This window comes from Rhinolophus ferrumequinum, chromosome 20, assembly GCF_004115265.2.
Source record: "Rhinolophus ferrumequinum isolate MPI-CBG mRhiFer1 chromosome 20, mRhiFer1_v1.p, whole genome shotgun sequence".
NCBI lineage: Eukaryota > Metazoa > Chordata > Mammalia > Chiroptera > Rhinolophidae > Rhinolophus > Rhinolophus ferrumequinum.
The window spans coordinates 511,865-531,923 of NC_046303.1; the positions used below are offsets into that span (position 1 = coordinate 511,865).

Below are 20,059 nucleotides of genomic sequence, written 5' to 3' on the forward strand. Positions count from 1 at the left end.
AATGAATCACAACCCTCGGACTAGGGGGAAGGTCCACCATCCTCTGGGGACACCGGGAAGACCACCACTGTCCTTGGGTGTTTCGTGGCTCCAGGAAGCGTCCTCGCCCCCTCACAGCCGTTTAGCCAGAGGCTGTTGGGGAGCAGCGGGAGCAGGAACAGAGAGGCGGAGACACCCATTTACTGAGCAGCAGAGCTGGGGGCAGGGATTGAGCCGGGGAGCGGGTCAGTGGCTACATGGTCAGCTCCTGCAGGAGATGCGGACACAGGCTCAGGCTGGGGAGGGGCCAGCAGAGCCAGCATCAGGGCGCCTGGGGCAGGCCTGCCACTCACCATGATGGCGTTGACGATGTCACTCTGGTTGTCCCGGAGGGCCCTCACGGCTTTGGCCCTGGACACGTTGGCCTGTGCCATCACCAGCTCAATGTCCCGAAGCTCCAGCCCAGCCTCGTCCACCTGGAGCGGCGAGCAGGAGGTGCTGGGGCTGCCCCTCCCCCGCCGGAGTCTGTCCCCCCTCCCATCCTGACCCTCACCTCCTCCTCGTCCTGGTCGTCGTCCTCCTCGCGCTCTGGCCTCACCCGCGGCCCAGGCGCTGACTCGGGGACCAGGATGGAGGGCTCCGCGGGCACCTTGAACTTCTCCGCAGCGGCTCTGTGCACTTGCTGGGACAGGTCCTCAATCTGCAGCACCGGGCGCAGCTGTCAGCCCCGCCCTCGCCCCGCCCCCGCCACAAGCCCCGGCCCCGCCCCGCAGCCCACCTTGGCCTCCCCGAAGACCACGTAGGTGTCCGAGGCGGGGCTCTTGAAAACGTCGGGCTTGGCGATGACAAATAGGATGTTCTTGGACTTCTGAATGGTGATCCTGGTGACGCCTTGGATCTGCCTCAAGCCCAGTTTGGACATGGCCTGGGGGGCATGCCAGACTCAGGCCTGGATGCCACCTGGGTCCCCGCAGAATGGAGGGGCTAGCAGGCCAGGGGCGGCAGCACACGGCCGGGGAGGGGGACCCCATGTGCAGAGCAGGGCGTTGGGCTCAGGCTGGCGTGTCCGATCACTGCATTCGCCTAAGGGCCCCCAGCGACGGGATTCGCCAGCCACGGGTGGGATGGGTCCTGGGTGAGTGGGTCGTCTGGCCAGCCTGGCTCCTCCCCAAGGGAGCAGGGCCCCAGCCCACCTTTCGGGCCTTCTTCTCACTGCGGCTTTGCTTGGCTTTGGCCACGGTGTCCTCGCTGCCACTGGCCGAGGCCTGGGGAAGGGGCAGTCTGAGCACCAAGGGTGTGTGGGGAGCCCTGGGCGCACCCTCCCCCGGGCAGCACCTGGGCCAGGCACTGTGCAGCCTGTGGTCCTGACCGGTCCTGCTCCTCCAGCTCAGCTGATGACTCCCCATGGCTGTCCGAGTGCTGGCCTGAGCCCGGAGCCCGGGGTGACTCTGGGGACAGGAGGCATGTGAGGATGCCCCGGCCCCACATCCCGCCACCTTCAGCCCCCAGGCAAGACAACGCCCCAGGCGGGACCCTCACCTTCCTCCAGGCTGTCCTGGTCATCCTGCTGCTCCGCGGCTGGGAGCCCTTGAGGACTGGCCGGGCTCTGAGACCCAGAGCCAGGAGGCACTTGGCAGGGGGGCGGGATCCGCAAGGCCGGGTCTTTGGCATGGGTATCCCCCACGGGGGCCACTTTGAGGTTGAGGAGGGGAGACTGGGGCTGGAGGCTGACCCGCTGCCCGGCCCCAGGGGGGTTTGTGGTTCCTGAGAAGGCAGCCACTGCCCACTGGGCTCCTGCCTGGGGTGGCGGGAGGCTGACAGCACCCCGGAGCTCCATACCCTCCACAGAGTCTTCCTGGCAAGCGCCGGGGACAGGGGACGCTGACGGGGGCGGGGCTGTCCCCATGAGGACACCAGGAGCAGAGGGCTCAGGGCCTGGGAGCCTGTCCTGGGGCTGCGGTGAGGACGAGCCAAGAATTCCAGGTACCGCCTGGGCCTGCTCTTCACTGCCTGGGCCTCGCACAGGCTCCGGCAGTGGTGGCGACAGCGGGGAGGGCGGTGGAGACGTGGGGGCAGGCTCTTCAGGGCAGCCCCCACCTGGCCTGGGCACAGCCCTTGATGGAAACTCTGGGCAAGAGCCCAGCTTGGCCTCTGAGGCCATGGTGGCAGGAAGCTGGGGTCCCAGGGTGGCTCGCTCCTCCTTTGCTGTGCTCGGCGGCTGCACCAGGCCAACCTTGGGGCAGCCACTTCCAGGACTCTTCCCAGTGCTCTGGGGTGCTGGCTTGAGGCCTCCAGCCCCCTGGTTCTCAACTCCTGGGGCCTCCTTCAGGGGCAAGCAGGGCTCAGCTCTCCCTCCACAAGGCAGGCGGGCATAGGAACAGGCCACTCTGTTGGGTGCCAGCAGGCCCTCAGCTGCTTCCTCCCCACCAGAAGTAAGTCCAGGGGCGTCCAGGGCTTCTGTGGGGGGATGCGGGGGGCCCAGGATCTCCAAGGCTGGCTTGGGGGGGCCCAAGGCCTCCTTGGGGAGGTCTGGAGGGTCCAGGGCCTCTGGGGGGGGATGTGGGCAGTTCTGGATCTCTGCATTGGGCTTGGGGGTGTCCAGGGCCTCCAAGGCAGGTTTGGGGATGTCTTGGGTTTCCAAGGTGGGTTCAGGGGTGTCTGGGGTCTCCATGGTGGGATCAGGGGCATCTGGGGCCTCCATGGTAGGTTCTAGGGGTTCTGGGGTCTCCAAGGTGGGTTCAGGGGTGTCTGGGGTCTCCGAGGTGAGTTCAGGGGTTTCTGGGGTCTCCATGGTGGGATCAGGGGCATCTGGGGCCTCCATGGTAGGTTCTAGGGGTTCTGGGGTCTCCAAGGTGGGTTCAGGGGTGTCTGGGGTCTCCGAGGTGAGTTCAGGGGTTTCTGGGGTCTCCATGGTGGGCTCAGGGGCATCTGGGGCCTCCATGGTAGGCTCTAGGGGTTCTGGGGTCTCCGAGGTGGGCTCAGGAGTGTCTGGGGTCTCCATAGTGGGCTCTAGGGGGTCTGGGGTCTCCAAGATGGGTTCAGGGGTGTCTGGGGCCTCCATGGTGGGCTCTAAGGGGTCTGGGGTCTCCGAGTTGGGTTCAGGGGTGTCTGGGGCCTCCATGGTGGGCTCTAGGGGGTCTGGGGTCTCCGAGATGGGTTCAGGGGTGTCTGGGGCCTCCATGGTGGGCTCTAAGGGGTCTGGGGTCTCCGAGTTGGGTTCAGGGGTGTCTGGGGCCTCCATGGTGGGCTCTAGGGGGTCTGGGGTCTCCGAGATGGGTTCAGGGGTGTCTGGGGCCTCCATGGTGAGCTCTAAGGGGTCTGGGGTCTCCGAGGTGGGTTCAGGGGTGTCTGGGGCCTCCATGGTGGGCTCTAGGGGGTCTGGGGTCTCCGAGGTGGGTTCAGGGATGTCTGGGGCCTGCACAACGGGCTTGGGGACATCTGGGATCTCTGAGGCGGGCTTGGGGGGACCTGTATCTCCATGCGAGGCCCAGGGTGTCCCGGTGTCTGCAGCTGGCTCTGGGCCACCCTGTTGAGTCTGGTCCAAGGCTGGAGGCTCCAGGTCTCCAGTGCCACCTGAGTTCTCCTCAGGCAGTGGCTTCAGTCCCAAGGTCTGGTCTCTTTCCCACTGGGCTGTGGTGGCCATGGGCTCAGTCCCTGGGATGTATCCTGCATCTGTCTGCAGGGCCCGAGGGTTGGCTGCAGTGGCAGGCCCCTGGCCCGAGGGCAGGCCTGCATCCTGCAGGGACAGACGTGTGGTCACCACAGTGAGAGGGTTCTCTCCACCCAGCGGGGGCACCTGGCCTGCATCTTCCTCCAGGTTCTGCTGAGCCTCTGGGCCGGCGTCAAGGCCCACCTCCCACTGCGTGGTCCAGGGAGGGGCTGGGGACTCCAGGCCTAAGGCAGAGCCAGCCCCCTCCTCCAGGGGCTCAGGTGTGGCTGTGGCAACAGGTGCTGTTCCTACGGAAGAGCCCACCCCTCCCTGCTGGGCCTGAGGGGTCACCCCTGTGAGGCCTGGGGCTTCCTGTAGGGCCGCAGCGGACACCCGGCCTGAGGTGGGGCCCGCCCCGGTGACCTCGGTGGCCCAGCTGGCCTCTCCCTGGGAGACGCCAGGAGAGGCCTCCTCCTCAGGGCCATCCGAGAGCCGGGTGGGGGGCTGCGCGTGGGGCTCCCCGCTGTATAGCCTCTCCTCATCCGCCCCTGCGTAGGAGGCCGAGTCCGGGTCGGAGGAGGCGGCTGAGCTGTCGTCCCAGAAGGCGAAGGCCTCGTCCACGCCCTCGGTGATGGAGAGGTCAGACAGCGACTGTAGGGAGGACGCGAAAGTGCTGTCATTGTCGTCCTCGCCTGCCAGGTCCCCGCCAGGGGCCTCCTGCTGCCCATGCTCCCCTTCGGGGGCTAGAGGCGTCACGTCCACAGCCTCCACCTGGAAGATCAGGCTGCCCCGGAAAGGCAGGAGGGCAGCTGGGATCATTGGGTCATTGGCCAGAAGGTCCAGCTCAAAGAAGTGGCCCTCCTGGTCCCAGGAAGAGCTGCTGTCCCCTGAGAGGCTGGACTCTGGGGATAGGGACCCTGGGGACCCCACATGGGGCAGCTCCTGCTCGTCGGCCTCGGATCCTGGTGGGGAGAAGCCCCAGGCTGAGGGCACGTCCAGCCCTTCATCTGGGGCCAGCAGGCTCAGGGAACAGGACAGGGATGAGCCCCAGCTGTCCCCATCCGCTGTGACGTAGGAGCCCGAGGGCGAGGTGGGTGGCGAGTCCCCGGGTTCAGCCTGGGCATCCCCGGGATTGGGAAGCAGGGGTGCAGCGGTCTCACTAGGGGTGGAGGGAGGCGTGAAGTAGGAATCGGGGTCCAAGGCAGGGAAAGGCACAGCAAGGTCACCCTGAGAACACAACGCAGGGGGTGGGCTCAGGCTGGCAGGCCCACCCTCCTGGTCCCTGAGCTCTGGCAGGGCTTCCCGGGACGGCGGGGGTGCCCCACATGTCTCCTCGCCCATCACAATCCGGGGTTCCAGGGTGCCTGGGAGAGGCCTCTCAGTGGGCTGGACCTCGGGGGGCCCTGGGCTGGGGCCACCCTCTGTCGGGACTGCCCAGGCCGAGGGTGCCCGGTGGGGCCCTGCATCCCAGCTGGCTCCCTCAGGTGGGGGCCGGGCACCGGGCTTGCTGGGCAGGAATGTGAGAGCCAGGGCGCTGGGCCCGGGGGTCAGGGCACAGGGCTCCAGCCTGTCCCTTCTCGGGGTGGTGGCCGCAGCCACGTCGCAGGACCGATCTGTGGAGAGAGAAGGGTGTGAGGGGGGCTGGTGCCTGCCCTGAGCCCAGGTGGGCCCACGGGAAGGGAAGGGGGTGTCAGCAGGGAAGCGAACTGCTACCTCTGAGGACAAGTTCCAAGAGCTTGGACCATGGGGAGTACCCTAGGGTCAGGGTGTGGGGTGACACACACGGGACCCTGACTTTTGTCTGAGATGCTGGGCAGTGATGACACCGCCCTGTCTCCTGGCACAAAGTCTGCCACCTCGTTGGGCTTGGCAGGACAGACCCTCTAGTGACCTCCAGGTCAGAGGGCTCCGGGGCCAGGGGGCCTGCACTCTGCTCGACCCTGTAACATTCCAGTCCCAGGCATAGCGTGTCCCGTGCCTCAGCTTGCTGTCTGCCAAGTGGAGTATCACATGGATTCAAGGTGAAGCTTCCAAAGGGGTGCCCTACCCCAGGTTGCCCACTTGCCCACAGCAGTGGCAGAGCCTGAAGCCCTTGGGCCACACTGCTTGGGTGCTGGGGTGGCCAGGGGGTACTGAGAAGGGGGTTCTTTGGGTCCACTGGGATGTGATGAACACCCAAAGCCTGGAGGTGGGTGTGTCGGGCAGGCTGGGTGCCCAAGACTGGTCTCTGGGCCCTGAGCCTGGCGAGGTACCCCTGCTCACCCGAAGTGAACCTGTGTCCAGGGCAGGGTAAAGGTGGAGCTGGGCCAAGGCTGGAGTGGAAAGTAAGCTTAAAGGTCAAAGGTTTTAGCGACTCATTCAAGGGCATCAAGCAGCCTGAGGAGGGCCAGCCCCACACCCTGCGTCTGGGGACCCCCCCGCACCTCCTTTACTGGACTGCAGAGGGAGGCCAGGTCCCTGGACCCAGCACTGGTCCATCCTCAGGTGACATCTCGCCCACAGCAAGATGCCCTTGACCCTCCCAGAGACACACATGGCTGACCTGTGGGGCCACCCTGACTGGTCTTCCCAGGCCAAGCACACGCCCTTGGCCTCCACCATTGCTGACCTAGCCTCTCCAAGGACGTGGGCCTGCACACCCGGCCGCTCCTCCCCAGGGCTTCCAACCGCCCAGACCCACAGTGCTCCTCTGGCTGCCCCAGGCGCTAGCTCCTTTCCCACTTCTCCCTCCGGGACCAGTCGCCTGCCCTGAGCGGCCCTCAGGCATCTGGGGGCAGGGCAGGTGTCCCCAGGGGCCGGGGGTTGCAGCTGGGAACCCGCCCAGGCCCGTCAGGCCCGCAGTTCCACGCAGACAATGGAGTGCACGGAGCCCGGGGCGGTTGCAGGCCCTTGCGTCCAACCTGCTTCACACGCAGTCCTGATGGGGAGCCAGGGCAGGGGTCAGCATTCAGGTGCATGGAAGGTCAGGGCGCCGAAAGGACCGGCGAGGGCGGGGGGTGGCAGACACAGGAGACAGGGACAGAGGGGCGGGGGAGACGCACGCGGCGCAAAGCGCGCGGCCTCACCTGTGCGGGACCCAGGCCCGCCTGCCTCTGCCAGCAGCAGCTCCGCGCGGGTCGCCTCCCCGGGCATGGCCTGGCCCTGCGCCCGTCCCTCAGTCCGGGTCCGTCCGTGCGTCTGTCCCGTGGAGCCTGTGCGGCCACCGCCCCTCGCCCGGGGGATGGGGGGGTGTCAGTGGATGACGTCAGCGCCGCCCCGCCCGCTCGGCGCCCCGAGTGAGCGTGCGCGGGCGCGCCAGGCACTGCGGAGCGGTGCGCAGGAGGTGGGGGCTGGGGGCGGCTCCCTCCCTTCACCCGGTGCGCCCTCCTCCCGCCTTGCGCGGCCCTGCCTTTCCCGCAGCATTCCTCCCACCCCCTTACGGGAAAAAGGTTCTCAGTCAGCTGGAAGCTGGGCCGACCCCAGGGTGGCATCGCCCTTTAGCCGGGTCGGGAAGAGGCGACGGGTTGCCAGAATTTGGGGTGCTGGGGAACTTTGGGGGAGGTGGCGGCGCAGTCCCCCTTCCTTGGCTCCCGGCCCCCACCTGTACGGGCCGGGGGTCCCCGCCCAGCCTGATGCCTCCATCCAAGAGGTGAGCTGGAGACGCAGCTCCGCACTGATTGGCTGCTCCTCGCACGTCAGTCTCCATGACAACCACCTCTCGACTCCATGGCAACCAGAGCCGGTGGGAAAGGATGGTCCCCGGGGCTTCCTGCTGCCCCACCCCTCGGCTTTTGCTCGGTGATGGAAGAGGGAGAAACACACCTTCCTTCCTTCCCAGAAGAGCCCCTGCCACGCCCCCAAGGACGCCGGCCCTCCCTCCGCGAGCCTCTGAGATGTGCGTGTGCCCGAGCACCCGCCCTGTGCCAGGCTCCGGGAGACAGACGGACATTGTCATCACCCGAGCTGGGTGGGGGCGGGGCAGGGGATCAGAGCTGCCGTTGTTGGCGGGCATTCTCCATCCTGTCTTCTGCTGGCTCCACCTGGAGCCCACGGAGCCAAGGCCTGCCTGCTGGGCTTCTCTCTGCTACACCATGGGGCACACCATGCCCCAGCCTCCACCCGCACCCTGCTCCTCCTCTTTGGAAATCTGTCCATCTACCCCCTGACGGGCCTCCTGCTCCTCCCTGCCCAAGTGGTTCTAAGTTGCCTCCTCCTGGGGCCCTTCCCCATTGCCTTACTGGGTCCCCCTTAACCCCACTGCTCTGCCAGTCGTCTACCAGCTGGCCATCATATCTGGCCATCATCACACCGACTTCCCAGAAACCTAAAGCCCTTCAGCAGGGCCTGGGGGAACGCAGTGGCATGGGCTAGCTTCCGCTCCTCCGAGTAATCCAACAGTAAATGCTGGAAACAAGCGGCCCCCCAGGATTGAAGGAACAGCAGAGCAGCCCACCCAACAGAAGAGGACCCAGGCCCGGCATTTCCTGACCCCCAGCCTACTACCAGGAGGAACAGGTGGGTGTACTCCTCCCAAGAGGAATTGCAGTCCTGCCGACAAATCTAGGGGAGCCTGGCAGAAGGATCAGGGGAAGCGGCCAAGGGAAGCACACTCCTTCCCCACAGGGCCCAAGCCACCCCACAAGCCAGAGGATACAGGGGAAGTGGGGGGGCACTGGCAAGGGGAACCCCAGGAAGCACTCTCCCTCCCCTGGGGGACCAGATAGTCCCCCCACACGGCCCTGAGGCATAGGACAGCATCCAGGCAACAGAGTACTACTCACAACAGCAGAATATATCCATTTTTAATGCTGAGAACATTTCCCAAGCCATAGGGCCATAAACAAACATCAACATATTTAAAATAACTGAGATCAGACTCTGTGCTTAGACCACAATGGACTCCAAGTGGAAACCAGTGACAGAAAGACAATGGGAAAATCTCCAAACACTTGAAGTAACACACTTCTAAATAACCCACAGGTCAAAGAGGAAGCACCCCAAGATAGTAAAAACACAGAACTGAATGAAAATAAAAATAAAAAGTATGTGGTCTGGAAGTCTGAAGAAAGAAGAAACCCCACGTGAAGAATTAGAAGTAACTTGTGTGGAAGGATGTGGAAAACACTGGGTGGTTTAGCCAGAGGATAATTAAGGAGTGGTGCATTTAGATTCTCTGGTTTTTACAAATTTGAATTGCAACAAATCTTTTTTGATGTGCTATTTCTATTTTTAGCAGCAAATACATTTGCATAGGGATCATATTAAAATTGGTGGCATATTTGAGTACATTTACAAAGTATGTGCTCTGCAGTCTAAGTGTGGCTGAGGGGTTATTTACAGGACATCAGAAAAGAAGGTCTCTAATCCCTCATCTAAGTTCCTACCTCATGAAATTAGGAAAAGAGCAAAAGAAACCAAAACAAGCAGAAAGAAGTTATATAAAGAACAGAAATCAATGACATTGAAAACAGAAAAAGGAAGTCAATGAAACAAAAAAATGGTTCTTTGAAAAATCAATAAAATTTGATAAACCTCTATCTAACAAGAGTGACAAATAAAGAGAAGATACAAATGACCAGTATCAGGAGTGTAACAGGGGCTGTGACGGTTGATTTTACGTGTCAACATGACAGGCTCAGGGGAGCCCATTATTTCTGGGTGTCTGGGAGGGCATCTCTGGAGAGGACAGTGTCCGACTTGGTGACTGAGCACACCTGCTGGGAGCCCAGAGGTACAGGAAGGTGACTTCGCTCTCTCCCTCATCCCTTCCCACGTCCATCTCCTGCCCTCGGACATTGGAGCAGCTGGTTCTTCAGCCTTTGGACTTGGGACTGAATTATCCCACCAGCTCTGGCCCCCCTGGGTCTCCAGCTTCCTAACAGCAGGGTGTGGAGCCAATTCTTACATTTATCTGTATATGTGCTGTTCTTGTTTGCAGAACACTGACTAATAATCGGGGCCATTGCAAGGATACCAAGTGAATGCTACAAACAATGCTCATAAATTCAACAACTCTGAAGAAATGAATCAATTATTTGAAAATTAAAATCTGCCAAAATTTAAGCAAGATGAAATAGATAATCTGAATAGTCTTAGAACCATGGAAGAAATTGAATTTGTGATTTAAAAGCTTCCCAAAAGAAATCTTCAGGCCCTGATGGTCTCATGAGAATTCTACCAAGTTCTTAAAAGTAGAATTTTAAAAAACCCTCTTTGGGAAAATAGAAGAGGGAACACTTTCAAACTCATTTTATGAGACAAGAAATACCCCGATACCAAAACCAGGCAAAGATAGTACCCCAAACACTACAGACCAATCTCTCTTATGAGTTTACGCACAAAGATTCTCAATAAAACATTAGCAAATCAAACCCAACAATGTATAAACAGAATTCTACACTGTGACAAACTGTAATTTATTCCAGGTGTGCAAGGGTGGTTCAACACTTGAAAATCAATGCCACCCTCCATACCAACAAGCTAAAAAAAAATTATCTATCAATACAGAAAAAGCATTTGACATAACCCAACAGCCACTCAGATTTTCAAAATCTCAGCAAGTTCACGTAAACTTGACGAAGATGGTGTACAAAAGCCTCACAGCTAACACCATACTTGATGGTGAGACGGAACGGCCTCTGCCTGGGAATGAGGCAGGGATGTGTGTGCTCTGCTCTGCTCGGTGCCTGGGGTCCCCAGTCTGCGGTGCAGGCAGAGCCAGAAAATCAGAGAGCTGCTGGAAACAAATGGTCTGAAGGGCGCACAAGTGGAGCAGTGCTACCCAAGAGAACCACGTGAATTTATGAAGAAAGCAGGATGTGGTACTGACATCAAGAAAGTGAAAATACAACACATCGAGAGAACATATTTGCAAATCATTTACCTGATAAAAGAGACTTGTTTCTAGACCACATAAAGAACTCTTAAAACTCAGTAGTAAGACAACCTAATGAAAAACTGGACAAAGGATCTAAGTAGGTATTTCTGCCAAGATTATGGACACAAAGCACACGAAGATAACAAGGTGTCATTTGTCATCATGGAAATAAAACCCACACCCAGTCAGACATCACTTCAGACCGAGACGAGAATGAAAGCGTGTGCCTCACACCAGCAGCCCTCAGGGAAACACGAGTGAGAAGCACCCGCCACCTGTCAGAGCTCAGGCACAGCCAGGCCAGCCCTGCTGCTCCCTCAGCTGCTGGCAACGTGGGGTGATGGCAGTGACTCTGGAGAAGTTTGGCTAATTCTTAGCTCGACCCCTGAACTTCACATAAGCTGGCAGTATACCTCAGACAAATGAAAACTGGCTCACAGTCAAAACGCAGTGACACGTGAGGGACCAGAGGTGCACGCAGTAACCTGGATGAGCCCCCAGAGAACTGTCGGTGGAGACCCAGCTTGTAAAGCTATGCGCTGACTTCTCCAGAGAACATTCTTGAAATTACGAAATAGAAATGGAGGAGACTGGCGGTTGCTGGTGGCAAAGGACAAGGGGCAAGTGAGGACAAAGGGCGGCGCAGGTCCTTATGGTCAGGTGAGACGCGTGTCCCACCAGCGTCCTGGGCGAACTCCCAGAGGAAGCTGCTGAGGGCACGGGCACCTGCGAGCACCAGGGCAGTCGGTGGGGACAGGATAGGCCGGCGCGTCCTTGGGGGCACCGAAGGCCCTTGCCCTCATTGGTCCTCCCTTCGGAATGCTCTCCCTGCTTCCTCATCTAGCCTGGGAGTGGTGTCGCCAGCTCCAGAAAGCCATTTCTAGCTGCCCTTGCCCCGCCAGCCTGTGCAAATGATAGGGACTCGCGTCCAATGGCTTCCCCTCCACCCGTGGCTTGAATGAGAGGCACCACTTGGGAAGGGGTAGGGCACAGCTGGGATGGGGCACCGGGGTGGGGAGGCGGCCCTTCTCCTTGGCTGCTCTCCCTGTCCCCTGGGCCTGTGGCAGCGCCCAACCTCCCCTCCATCCAGTGCTGTCCTGCCAGCGGGAGTCTGGGGGAGAAACGAGAAGGGGAAGCCTGCTTCCCTCCAGCGCCAGGCAGCACTGCGGCTGGGTGGCTCCTGTAGTGGGGACAACACGATGACACTCCAGTCTGGGTGTGACGAGTGAGGTCTCCCCCACCCCGCAGTGACAGCTGGGTGAGCTTGTCTTCTGCTCCAGAGCCAGTGCCCTCATGCCAGCTGTCAGCACAGACCATGAGGGTCCTCCCAGGACAAGGATCACACCTCAATTAGAACCCCAAGCCAGGCACTGACACCCAACTGGCTTCACGATCCCAGGACTCGGTCTGTGCTGGCTGCAGGCCCTCAGCCACAGGCAGCTGTGTGTGTACACAAGAAGGGTCCCCTGTGGAGGGCAGAGAAAAGCGGGGGCAGCTGGGGCGACAGGGTGGTCAGGAAAGGAACCCCCTCCCCCGCCGATGGAGGTGGAGGACACAGGGCAGAGCCTCAGGCAACTACCTGCCCGCCCGCCACAGCAGACAGGTGCGCGAGAGCAGGGTGGCTGGCGTGGGGTTGTGACAAAGCGCGGAGGCCGCCTGGTGTTGAAAACCAAAACTAAAGATTTATTACCCACGGGAGGGCAGCCTGCCGCTCAGAGCTGCTGGCCCGCCCCCTCCTGGCTGAGGCCTGCCCCGGGGGGGCACCTCCTGCTGCCCAGGGCCCACGCTGGGGCACAGGTCACTTGGCCAGCTCCGCGGCCACTGCTTTCCGCACTTTGTCCTTGAGGTAGGCGCCTTTCTGCCACTCAGACTTGAGCTCCAGCCACTCGTAGTAGGGCACCTGGGGGGAGGGTGATGGACCAGCGTGGGCGGGACCCCTGCTTGGCCAGTGGTAGCCACACCACAGCCCTGGCCCCTAAATCCCGAAGGACGCACAGAGCTGGGGTGGGAAGGGCGCCATGCCGGTCAGGGCTCAGAACTGTGTGGCACCCAGAGTGGCTTCGGATCTTAAAGGCGGCCCATAAAGCCACTCACAGTGCTGTTGTTGAAAGGGGCAGGAGAGATGACGAAGGGCCCCCAAGGGACAGCACCCAGAGGGCACACTGGAGGGCTGCCTCACCCGAGGCCCCGCTCACACTTGGTCCAGTGACCCTGGAAGCGCCCGTCCCTCCCGTGTCAGGCAGAGCCCAGCCGCAGCACTCACGTCCACCACCAGGAAGCCGGCGGCCAACACGTGCCGCCGTGCCAGCACGAAGCGGCCCAGCAGGTCTTTGCTTCGGCTGTTGAAGTTGGGGAACTCCCAGCACAGGAAGGCCAGCCTGGGGGGGAAAGGGGTGCTGGGTGCTGGGTGCTGGCTGCTCCCTGCCCCGCGGGAAGGGCCGTGCCGGAGAAGTGACGAGTCAGGGCCCGGAGCAGAGTGTTACCCACCTCTTGGCCCCAGGGGGCAGCGGCTGACTCCCAGAGGGTGGGGCAAGGTGGGGGGCCACAAACTCCCTCAGGGGCAGGAACTGGCCGTCGGTGTCCAGCAGCACCTCAGCGTCTGGGGGAGGGGGCACGGCATGGAAATGTTGGGGACATGCCCCAGACTGCAGCCGCAGCCCCTGGCCCTGTGCTTAGCCCCTGGTGTGGAATGAGCCCCCACACCGACTAGGTCGGAGAGTGGGGGAGCCCTCACCCAGGACCCAGCCGTACTGGGTGACCACCATGAAGCTGCCCCTCTCGGGGGTCCCCAGCAGCCCCATCAGCGTGTCCTGCAGCTCCTTCTGCAAGGGCGTCACCTTCCTGTTGGCCGACGGCCTGGGGACCGAGGCTGAGGCGGGCAGCAGGGGGCCCGTGTACTCAGGGTGCTCCAGCCGCGCGGTGCTGTTGACATGCAGCAGTTTCTGCAAGGTGCCCTGGTCCTTCGGGGACCCGCTGCCTATGGGGGGGTGGGGCACACAGTGAGCAGGGCGGGGCCACCTGAGGGAGAGGACGGAGCAGCAAACGTGGGGGTGCCCCGGCCAGCAGGTATTCCCCGTCTCTGCCAGGCAGCAGGGCCCCAGCATGCCGGTTCTGAACTACTAGGGGGATGGGCTCACCCCACGCAGGAGGGACGCTCCGCTGCTCACCTAGGAAGCGGGTGTGGAAGTCGGGGTGCAGCACGGCCTGCAGCTCGGCCTCCCGTGCCTGCTGCAGCACACACAGGGCCCATAGCACGTCCACCTGCAGGACTGGGTCCAGGCTGGTCAGCTGCGACCCCAGCTTCTCGTGCACCTGGACGGGGGCGGGGGTGGTAGGGAGAGTGCAGAGGGGGCTCTGAGACCAAGGTGGTGATGGCAGCAAGTCCGGCTGAGGCCCTCTGGTCAGGCTGGGCCCCCAGGAAGGTTACCAGGAAGCCTCCCCATCCCCAGAACCAAGCTGGACAGAGAACATCCGGATGCGCTTTCCCAAGGTCTCCCCACTGGCAGGGGCCTGTGTGTGGCACAAGCTTGTAACTTTGCGAGTGGGCCCAGGATGGGGGAAGGTGTTCCTGGCCCCAAGAGGAACCGGAGGGCTGGAAAGGGAAGCAGCTGCCGGCTGGGATGGCGCCCTGTGGGCCAGGGCCAACCTGGTCCACATGCGGGGCACCCTGGGCTCTGCCAGTGGGCCTCTGAGGGGGACCACCAAGGTCACTGGGCCTCAGCAGGGCATTAGGAGAGTTACAGGAAGCCGACCTCGAATGCCTGCTCTGGGCCACACTGCCAGCACGCTGGACTGCACGTGATGCCACAGACAATCCAGACACCCCACCCCCACCCCTGCAGGGAGAAGGAAGAGGGGACAGGGGGGTGCGGAGATCGTACCAGGCTGAAGAAGGGTTCCTCCTGCTCTGGACGGAAGTTCAGCCGGGCGAAGGCCAGGAGCACATTGCACAGGTGTGGCAGGCTGATGGTCTGGGCCCTGCTCAGGACGTGCTGGGCCACGGGCAGCAGCGTGAGCGCCCCGCACCCCAGTCCCCCAGCAGCAGCCACCCACAAAGGCCCGGGGCCCCAGGAAACCGTCCCCACACGCTTCCCATACACACTAGGCAGGAAAGCAGCCAGCTCCGATGGACGCCTAAGTGTGGGCCTCGCCTTTCTTCTATTCTGTTTCGGGGAGCTCAGTGGGTTCTCAGCCTCACTGCCTGCAGGGTTCCCCACTAGCCGCCCCAAGACGGTGGGACTCAGTTCTTACTTAGTTTTCTCTCACTGAGTGCCACTTGTCCAAACAAGGCAGAGTGGAAACCCCAAGGTGTCACCGGGGGCATGGTTTTGGCCAGTGGGGCTGTGGCGCAGCGTGCACCCCGCTCACCTGGGCAAAGGCCTCGAACAGGGGCAGGTTGAGCCACTTGAGGAAAGCGAAAGACTTGGCGCAGCGGGCCACCTCGCCGGACGTGAGGCTGGGCACATGGGGCAGCAGGTCGGCGGCCAGGCGCTGGAACACCTGCGTCTGGTGGAAGCCGAGTTTGCCTTGGACAGAGCAGATGGGGGAGTTACCAGGTGCCTCCCCTCCACAGGCGCCGGCCTCTAGGTCTAGGGGCTCGTTGTCTGTAACCAATTTATCCCTGAAGCCCAGCAGAGGGTTCAGGGCCCATGAGCCACAGTTTTTCTGTGGCAGCCTTTTGGGCCAGTGTCCGCCATGGTGGGTGGGCACTGAATTTGACACGGCTGCAGCCAGAGTGTCCCGCCCCGCCCAGCGCAGGGGCTCACCGTAGGCGTAGGCCAGGTCCAGGAGAACGCCTTTGGTCAGGGGGAAGGGCTTCTGGACCAGGTGGTACGAGACGGCCCGCAGCAAGGGCACCGACCGCCGCTTCTGAGCCGCCAGCACCACCAGCACCTTGCGCAGCTCCTCAGGGCCGAACTGCTCCACCAGCTCCAGGCACTGTCAACCACAGCCAGCAGGGTCAGCTCGGTGGCCCGGGGCCCAAGGGTCCCATGCAGTGCAGCCCCTGCGAGACAGCGACTGCGCCTGAGCTTACTAAACATGGGCCCATCTGCGCAGGGCCCAGGGCGGCTTGTCCGCAGCCAAACTTATCCCCAGGCCCCAGGGCAGGGGACCCAGGGCCCATGAGCTGAGCAGTTTGCTGTGGCAGCCATGTGGGCCAGCCCCCGCCACGATGGGAGCGGGCACTGAATTTGACTTGGCTGCGGGGCTGGGCTGGGGCCCCCCCAAGAAGCACTAGCTGCCCGCTGAGCCGTGGGGCAGGCCCAGGCCAGGCCTGCTCCGGGTTACCGCGCGCGGTCACTGGAGGACGACGAGGGTCGGGTGGAGGCTCTGCTCTCCCGCGGCCCGGCCCCAGTACCTTGTCCTCCAGGCGGTTCATCAGCGACTCCGAGAGGTGCCCGGTCTTCACCAAGATGGCCACCAGCGTGCGGCCGTCGTCGATTTCTGCCCAGCGCCGCTCCAGGTGCAGCAGCAGCTCAGCCAGCAGCTCCTGGGAGCCCCGCTCCTGCATGCAGGCGGCACTGGACTCAGCCAAGAAGGCCAGGTGCTTGTACTTGAGCCTGCGCATTCTCCAGCGGACCTCCTGCTCCACTGACCGCAGCTCCCTGGACGCCGCCGGCACCTCCAGCGCATACAGGCTCCGGAGCAGCTTCACGAGGGTCCCGTGCCAGACTGCAGTTATCTGGGGGGGCGGGAGGGGGTCGGGTCACAGGCAAGGTCACACGTGGGAGCCCGCGGGGCGTGGGGTGGGTGTAGGGACCGGGCTGAGTGCGGAGCCTGGCTCTCCAGCCTCCAGCAGCTCCCGTCAGAGCTGCCTGCTGTCACCTACAAGTAGGAACTGAGTGATGATACTGCTCGTCTCCCTAACACAAACCCGACTGATGTCGCTGGTTACACGGGCTGGCCAACCCCGCCTGGGGCTGCAGGCACAGCTGCTGAGTCCAGAGCAAAGTCTGACCAAAGCCTTGTGGGACTGCGACTTGGGGTCACGGGACCTGCAGGCCTTTAAGGGTGACTTTTGTCACCCAACCCATTTTTTCACTTACGACAATGACCCTTTTTAACTATTAAAAACACACTGACATTTCTTCAACAAAATCACAAATGTTGAGTCGAACAAGGCCCAACCACTAAGCCCCCTCCTCCAACACGGCAGCTGTGACAGTTCCCTCAGCTCGGTGCCCAGGTGCCTGAAGCTGCACACAGCCCTTTGCCCTGAGATGTGTGGGTAAACAGACGCCCGCCCACCCCAAACACCCCGGCTTTGGGTGACGAGCAGCTGGCTGGGCCGCCTGCTGCCACCACCAGCTCTTGGGCGATAGAGCACGTCAGGCTCCAGCTCACATGGCATCCCCCAGGTCTGTGTGAGTGGCAGAAGCAGAGCCTGCACCCAGCAGTCTGAAAGCAGCCCTGCCCTCTTGCACCCCAGTGCCTCCCTGCCCCTTGGTCTGCTCGGTTTCTGAGCAAGGTGACCCCGCTGTTCCCGGCAGGGTTTCCAGGCCTCAGAGCGCACCCCCATGGAAGGGGGTGCCGCTCTGCTGTTTGCTACATGTCTCCTGGCCCCTAGCCTCAGCCACCTGGGAAATGGGACTGTGCCACCAAGGGGGAAGTGAACCCCACACACCAAACGCGTGGGGGACAGACATGCTGCTGTGTGAAGGGCTGGGAAGAAAACAAATTCTGAATTGAATCTGAGTATCACACGAGACCCAGGCACCTGCATCTCTCTCTGGAGATTCTCTGGACAGGAGAAGAATTTTTCAAAGAAAGCTTGGTCACCCTTTACATCGTAAATACTTTGTTCCCAGTTTGCTACTATCTTAAACTTCTGGTACAATTTTGGGCTCCTAAAACTTGCTCCAATCACGTGTGTATTCAATAAATAACAAGCAGAACTACAGCCTCAGAAGGAGAGGGGACCCAGTTAAGGTATCTCAGCAGCTGTATTTGCCCTCATCTCCAAGCTCCCCTGAGGGTCTGACTAGGTAGACAAAGCCCAACCCCGCTCAAGTTGCTGGGACATCCCATCAGTCACCCCTGCACCCCCTCCGGCTTTGAGTGTCCCCACGGTCAGCCAGACACTGCCGGGGAGAGTGAACACCTCACGAACGGAGAAGAACCAAGGTTGTTCCCTGCGCTTCTGATCACCGAGTCGCAGCTGCCGGCCCATAGACAAGGACAGCAACATTCATGTCCCGGGCAGCGTGAGGGTTAACACACAAAGCCCGCGAACGGGCTTTGAGATCCAGATGGCTGCTTGGACCCTAGGACACCTGGGGTCCAAGCCTGCTTTTCGACTAGTCGGGACCCACCTGACTGTTCACAAGATGCAGCAGCTGCTGAAAGCGGGCCTCCTGCAGGAGCCGGGCTTTGTCTGCTGGCTTGTCAGACAGCAGGCGCGACAGCTGGATGAGCGCGAGCGCCGCATGGTGGTGGTGCAGGCAGTGACCCTCCCCAACCAGCTCCAGGAGCTGCTCCGGCACAGTGGCCTTCTCGATGAGCGAGTCCACCTCCTGGCGCTCGGGGTAGGGAGTAAACACATGTGGCTTCTCCACATGCTGCGACAAGGGGCCTGGGAGGGGGGAACTTGGAGAGGTAGCTGAGGAAGTCAGAGACTTATGGGCCACCCTGGCAAGTGTCAGTCGGCCGACTGGAGATGCCGTCGGGACCAGACAAGTGGCGTCTCTCAGGAGGCACGAGCATCGCTTCACCAGGCGAGCCGCCATGATGGCCTGGGTGGCAGGGAAGTGGGACTCCTAGCAAGTGATTCCAGGGCCCTGAGGAGAAAAAGAGAGAAGGCACTTCCTGAGTCCCAAACACGAGACAAGAACGTAACAAATGAGACGGAGTCACAGCTGCAGTCTCCATAAACCAGCCCAAACCTTTCTGTTTATGCGCACATGCCAGCATTTTCCGAAGCAAAGCTCTCAGAGGGTGTTTTTCAGAATGTGATGTAACCGAACAGCAAAACTCAGACGCATGACAGCCAGGTTCCCAGTCCCCGCATTGCTGACGTCACCCAACAGCACCACTCAGACTCGACGCTCCGCTCTCTTGAATGGGAGTCTCCCACACACGGTGCGGGCAGCTGCATTTCTAAATGTTAGCGTCCTCAGGATTAAGAATTAGGAGTGACAACGGGACAGGATATTTTCTATCAGACTGCTTCTGGAAAACCCTGGACATAGGCTCCGTATCCCACAGCTTCCACAGGTATTTTAATGCACAGTGAGCTTCGCCAGACAATCACCCACTTACTGAAAACACACGCACACACGGAGGCACTTCAGACCCGGCCCAGAATCACCTCCTTCTGCGTCCTGCAACACACGCCCCATTCTCACCAGGCCTTGCCCTTCCTCACGCCCGGGCCAGGCGATTAAGTGACCTAGGTCAGGCACGTGACCAGGGCATGATAAAACGTTGACCCGGGCCTCCCTCCTGCCAACGCAGAGGCGCCTGATCTTCCATTTCGGAACGTGGTACGTGGGTGGCACCTTGTATGTCTCCACGAGCGAACTGCCGCAGCTGTGACAAGCTCAGTCGGACTCCCGAGGCTCAGGACGGGGCAGTACCGGCCCAGGCCAACCCGCCCGCCCCCGGGACGCACTGGGAACGCTCCCGGCTATCGCCCAACGAGCGACCTGAAACCCGGAAGTCGGGCCTCGGACGCAGAGAGCACGACCGGCCCCGAAGCACGAAGGCCCCCTGCCCGAGCCCGGCCGGTCCGGGGGCCTGCAGGCCGCCACGCGGGGCCGCGGGAGAGGCGGGCGTGCGCACCAGCGGGCGCGGCTCCGAAGCAGGCCAAGCCTGGGCCCCCGGCGCGTGCCCCCCGACCCCTGGGTCCCGGGGCCCCCGGCGCGCGGCCGCCCGCTCCCCCGGCCCCGCTCCCCCGGCCCCACGCTCAGCCCCCTCCGCCTGCCCGGACACCTACGCCGCCGCCACCGCGCGCGCCACCGCTGACCTCCATGCGTCCCGCACCGTCCTCGGCACACGCGGCGCGGCGCGCTCGCCTACGTCACTCGGAGCGCCGCCGGAAGCGAGGCGCACGGCGCGTCGCCCGGCCGGAGGTGACCCCGGTTGCCCCTTTCCGGTCGGGCGCCATCTTTGTGGAGGGCGCGGACTGCGGAATGGGAAGGGAGACAGGTAGGGGATGGGCATGCGGGGGAAATGGGAGGGGAGGACAAGGAAGAGCGCAGGACGGGCGGATGGAGGCCTGTGCGCCGTGCGGCCGGCTCCGGGCCTCCCACGGAGCGCGGGAGGCGGCCCTGTGGTCCGTGGTGCACCGCCCCCACTGGCCTCCCAGGCTCTGCAGCCCGGGGTGTGGACTTGCCCGGGAGTGGGCGGGGGCACCTGCTGGCAAGGTGGCCACTGCAGACCCTGGAGCCCAGGTTTGGGCCCCAGGTGGGGGTCTTTGTGTGGAAATGTAGGCACACGTTGCCTAGATCTTGCAATTAAAAAAGAAAAAAAGGAGCCATCCTGGTGACTCAGGTGGTTCCCCTGCTCCTAATGCCGGTGCTGGTTGGATTCCCGCATGGACCAGTGAGCTGCGCCCTCTACAGCTAAGCTTGTGA

General features: G+C 62.1%; 2 protein-coding genes and 2 non-coding genes across 9 annotated transcripts; all 4 read right to left on the reverse strand.

The window, feature by feature from the left end:
* Nucleotides 1-106: 106 nt before the first annotated feature.
* NACAD (NAC alpha domain containing) lies at nt 107-7,344 on the reverse strand. Of its 3 annotated transcripts, none has more exons than XM_033088770.1 (9): nt 7,209-7,344; nt 6,694-6,819; nt 1,519-5,241; nt 1,315-1,427; nt 1,173-1,244; nt 758-904; nt 533-679; nt 333-455; nt 107-247 (listed from the first exon to the last, which is right to left on the reverse strand). In XM_033088770.1, the coding sequence occupies exons 2-9, from the start codon at nt 6,758-6,760 to the stop codon at nt 233-235; spliced, it is 4,407 nt and encodes a 1,468-aa protein (XP_032944661.1). In that variant the 5' UTR covers nt 6,761-6,819; nt 7,209-7,344; the 3' UTR covers nt 107-232. The 3 variants fall into 3 exon arrangements, with proteins under 3 accessions (XP_032944661.1, XP_032944662.1, XP_032944664.1); XM_033088771.1 differs by lacking the exon at nt 7,209-7,344 and adding an exon at nt 7,048-7,196; XM_033088773.1 differs by lacking the exon at nt 7,209-7,344 and having other exon boundaries at nt 536-679; nt 6,694-7,193.
* A 4,797-nt stretch (nt 7,345-12,141) lies between these two features.
* TBRG4 (transforming growth factor beta regulator 4) lies at nt 12,142-19,616 on the reverse strand. Of its 4 annotated transcripts, none has more exons than XM_033088775.1 (11): nt 19,420-19,613; nt 17,798-18,262; nt 15,844-16,167; nt 15,251-15,422; nt 14,853-15,010; nt 14,366-14,476; nt 13,652-13,796; nt 13,219-13,461; nt 12,972-13,083; nt 12,748-12,862; nt 12,142-12,384 (listed from the first exon to the last, which is right to left on the reverse strand). In XM_033088775.1, the coding sequence occupies exons 2-11, from the start codon at nt 18,209-18,211 to the stop codon at nt 12,283-12,285; spliced, it is 1,896 nt and encodes a 631-aa protein (XP_032944666.1). In that variant the 5' UTR covers nt 18,212-18,262; nt 19,420-19,613; the 3' UTR covers nt 12,142-12,282. The 4 variants fall into 4 exon arrangements, with proteins under 4 accessions (XP_032944666.1, XP_032944665.1, XP_032944667.1 ...); XM_033088774.1 differs by having other exon boundaries at nt 17,798-18,263; nt 19,408-19,613; XM_033088776.1 differs by having other exon boundaries at nt 17,798-18,261; nt 19,405-19,613.
* Nucleotides 15,083-15,213, reverse strand: LOC117012593 (small nucleolar RNA SNORA5). Its single transcript, XR_004421197.1, has one exon. It is a non-coding gene; the product is annotated as a small nucleolar RNA SNORA5 (small nucleolar RNA).
* On the reverse strand, nt 15,554-15,690 carry LOC117012595 (small nucleolar RNA SNORA5). Its single transcript, XR_004421199.1, has one exon. It is a non-coding gene; the product is annotated as a small nucleolar RNA SNORA5 (small nucleolar RNA).
* Nucleotides 19,617-20,059: the final 443 nt, after the last annotated feature.

What these genes read in the sequence shown, in the direction of transcription:
- TBRG4 (XM_033088775.1), bottom strand. Translation starts at nt 18,211, where the DNA reads ATGGCGGCTCGCCTGGTGAAGCGATGCTCGTGCCTCCTGAGAGACGCC. An exon ending in CTGCCCCCTGGGGCCAAGAG is followed by an intron (nt 12,863 to 12,971) that starts GTGGGTAACACT and finishes TTTCCCCCCCAG; the next exon opens with GCTGGCCTTCCTGTGCTGGG. An exon ending in CCGGCTTCCTGGTGGTGGAC is followed by an intron (nt 12,385 to 12,747) that starts GTGAGTGCTGCG and finishes CCCTCCCCCCAG; the next exon opens with GTGCCCTACTACGAGTGGCT.
- NACAD (XM_033088770.1), bottom strand. Translation starts at nt 6,760, where the DNA reads ATGCCCGGGGAGGCGACCCGCGCGGAGCTGCTGCTGGCAGAGGCAGGC. An exon ending in CCAGGACAGCCTGGAGGAAG is followed by an intron (nt 1,428 to 1,518) that starts GTGAGGGTCCCG and finishes TCCTGTCCCCAG; the next exon opens with AGTCACCCCGGGCTCCGGGC. An exon ending in TGGTCTTCGGGGAGGCCAAG is followed by an intron (nt 680 to 757) that starts GTGGGCTGCGGG and finishes CCGGTGCTGCAG; the next exon opens with ATTGAGGACCTGTCCCAGCA.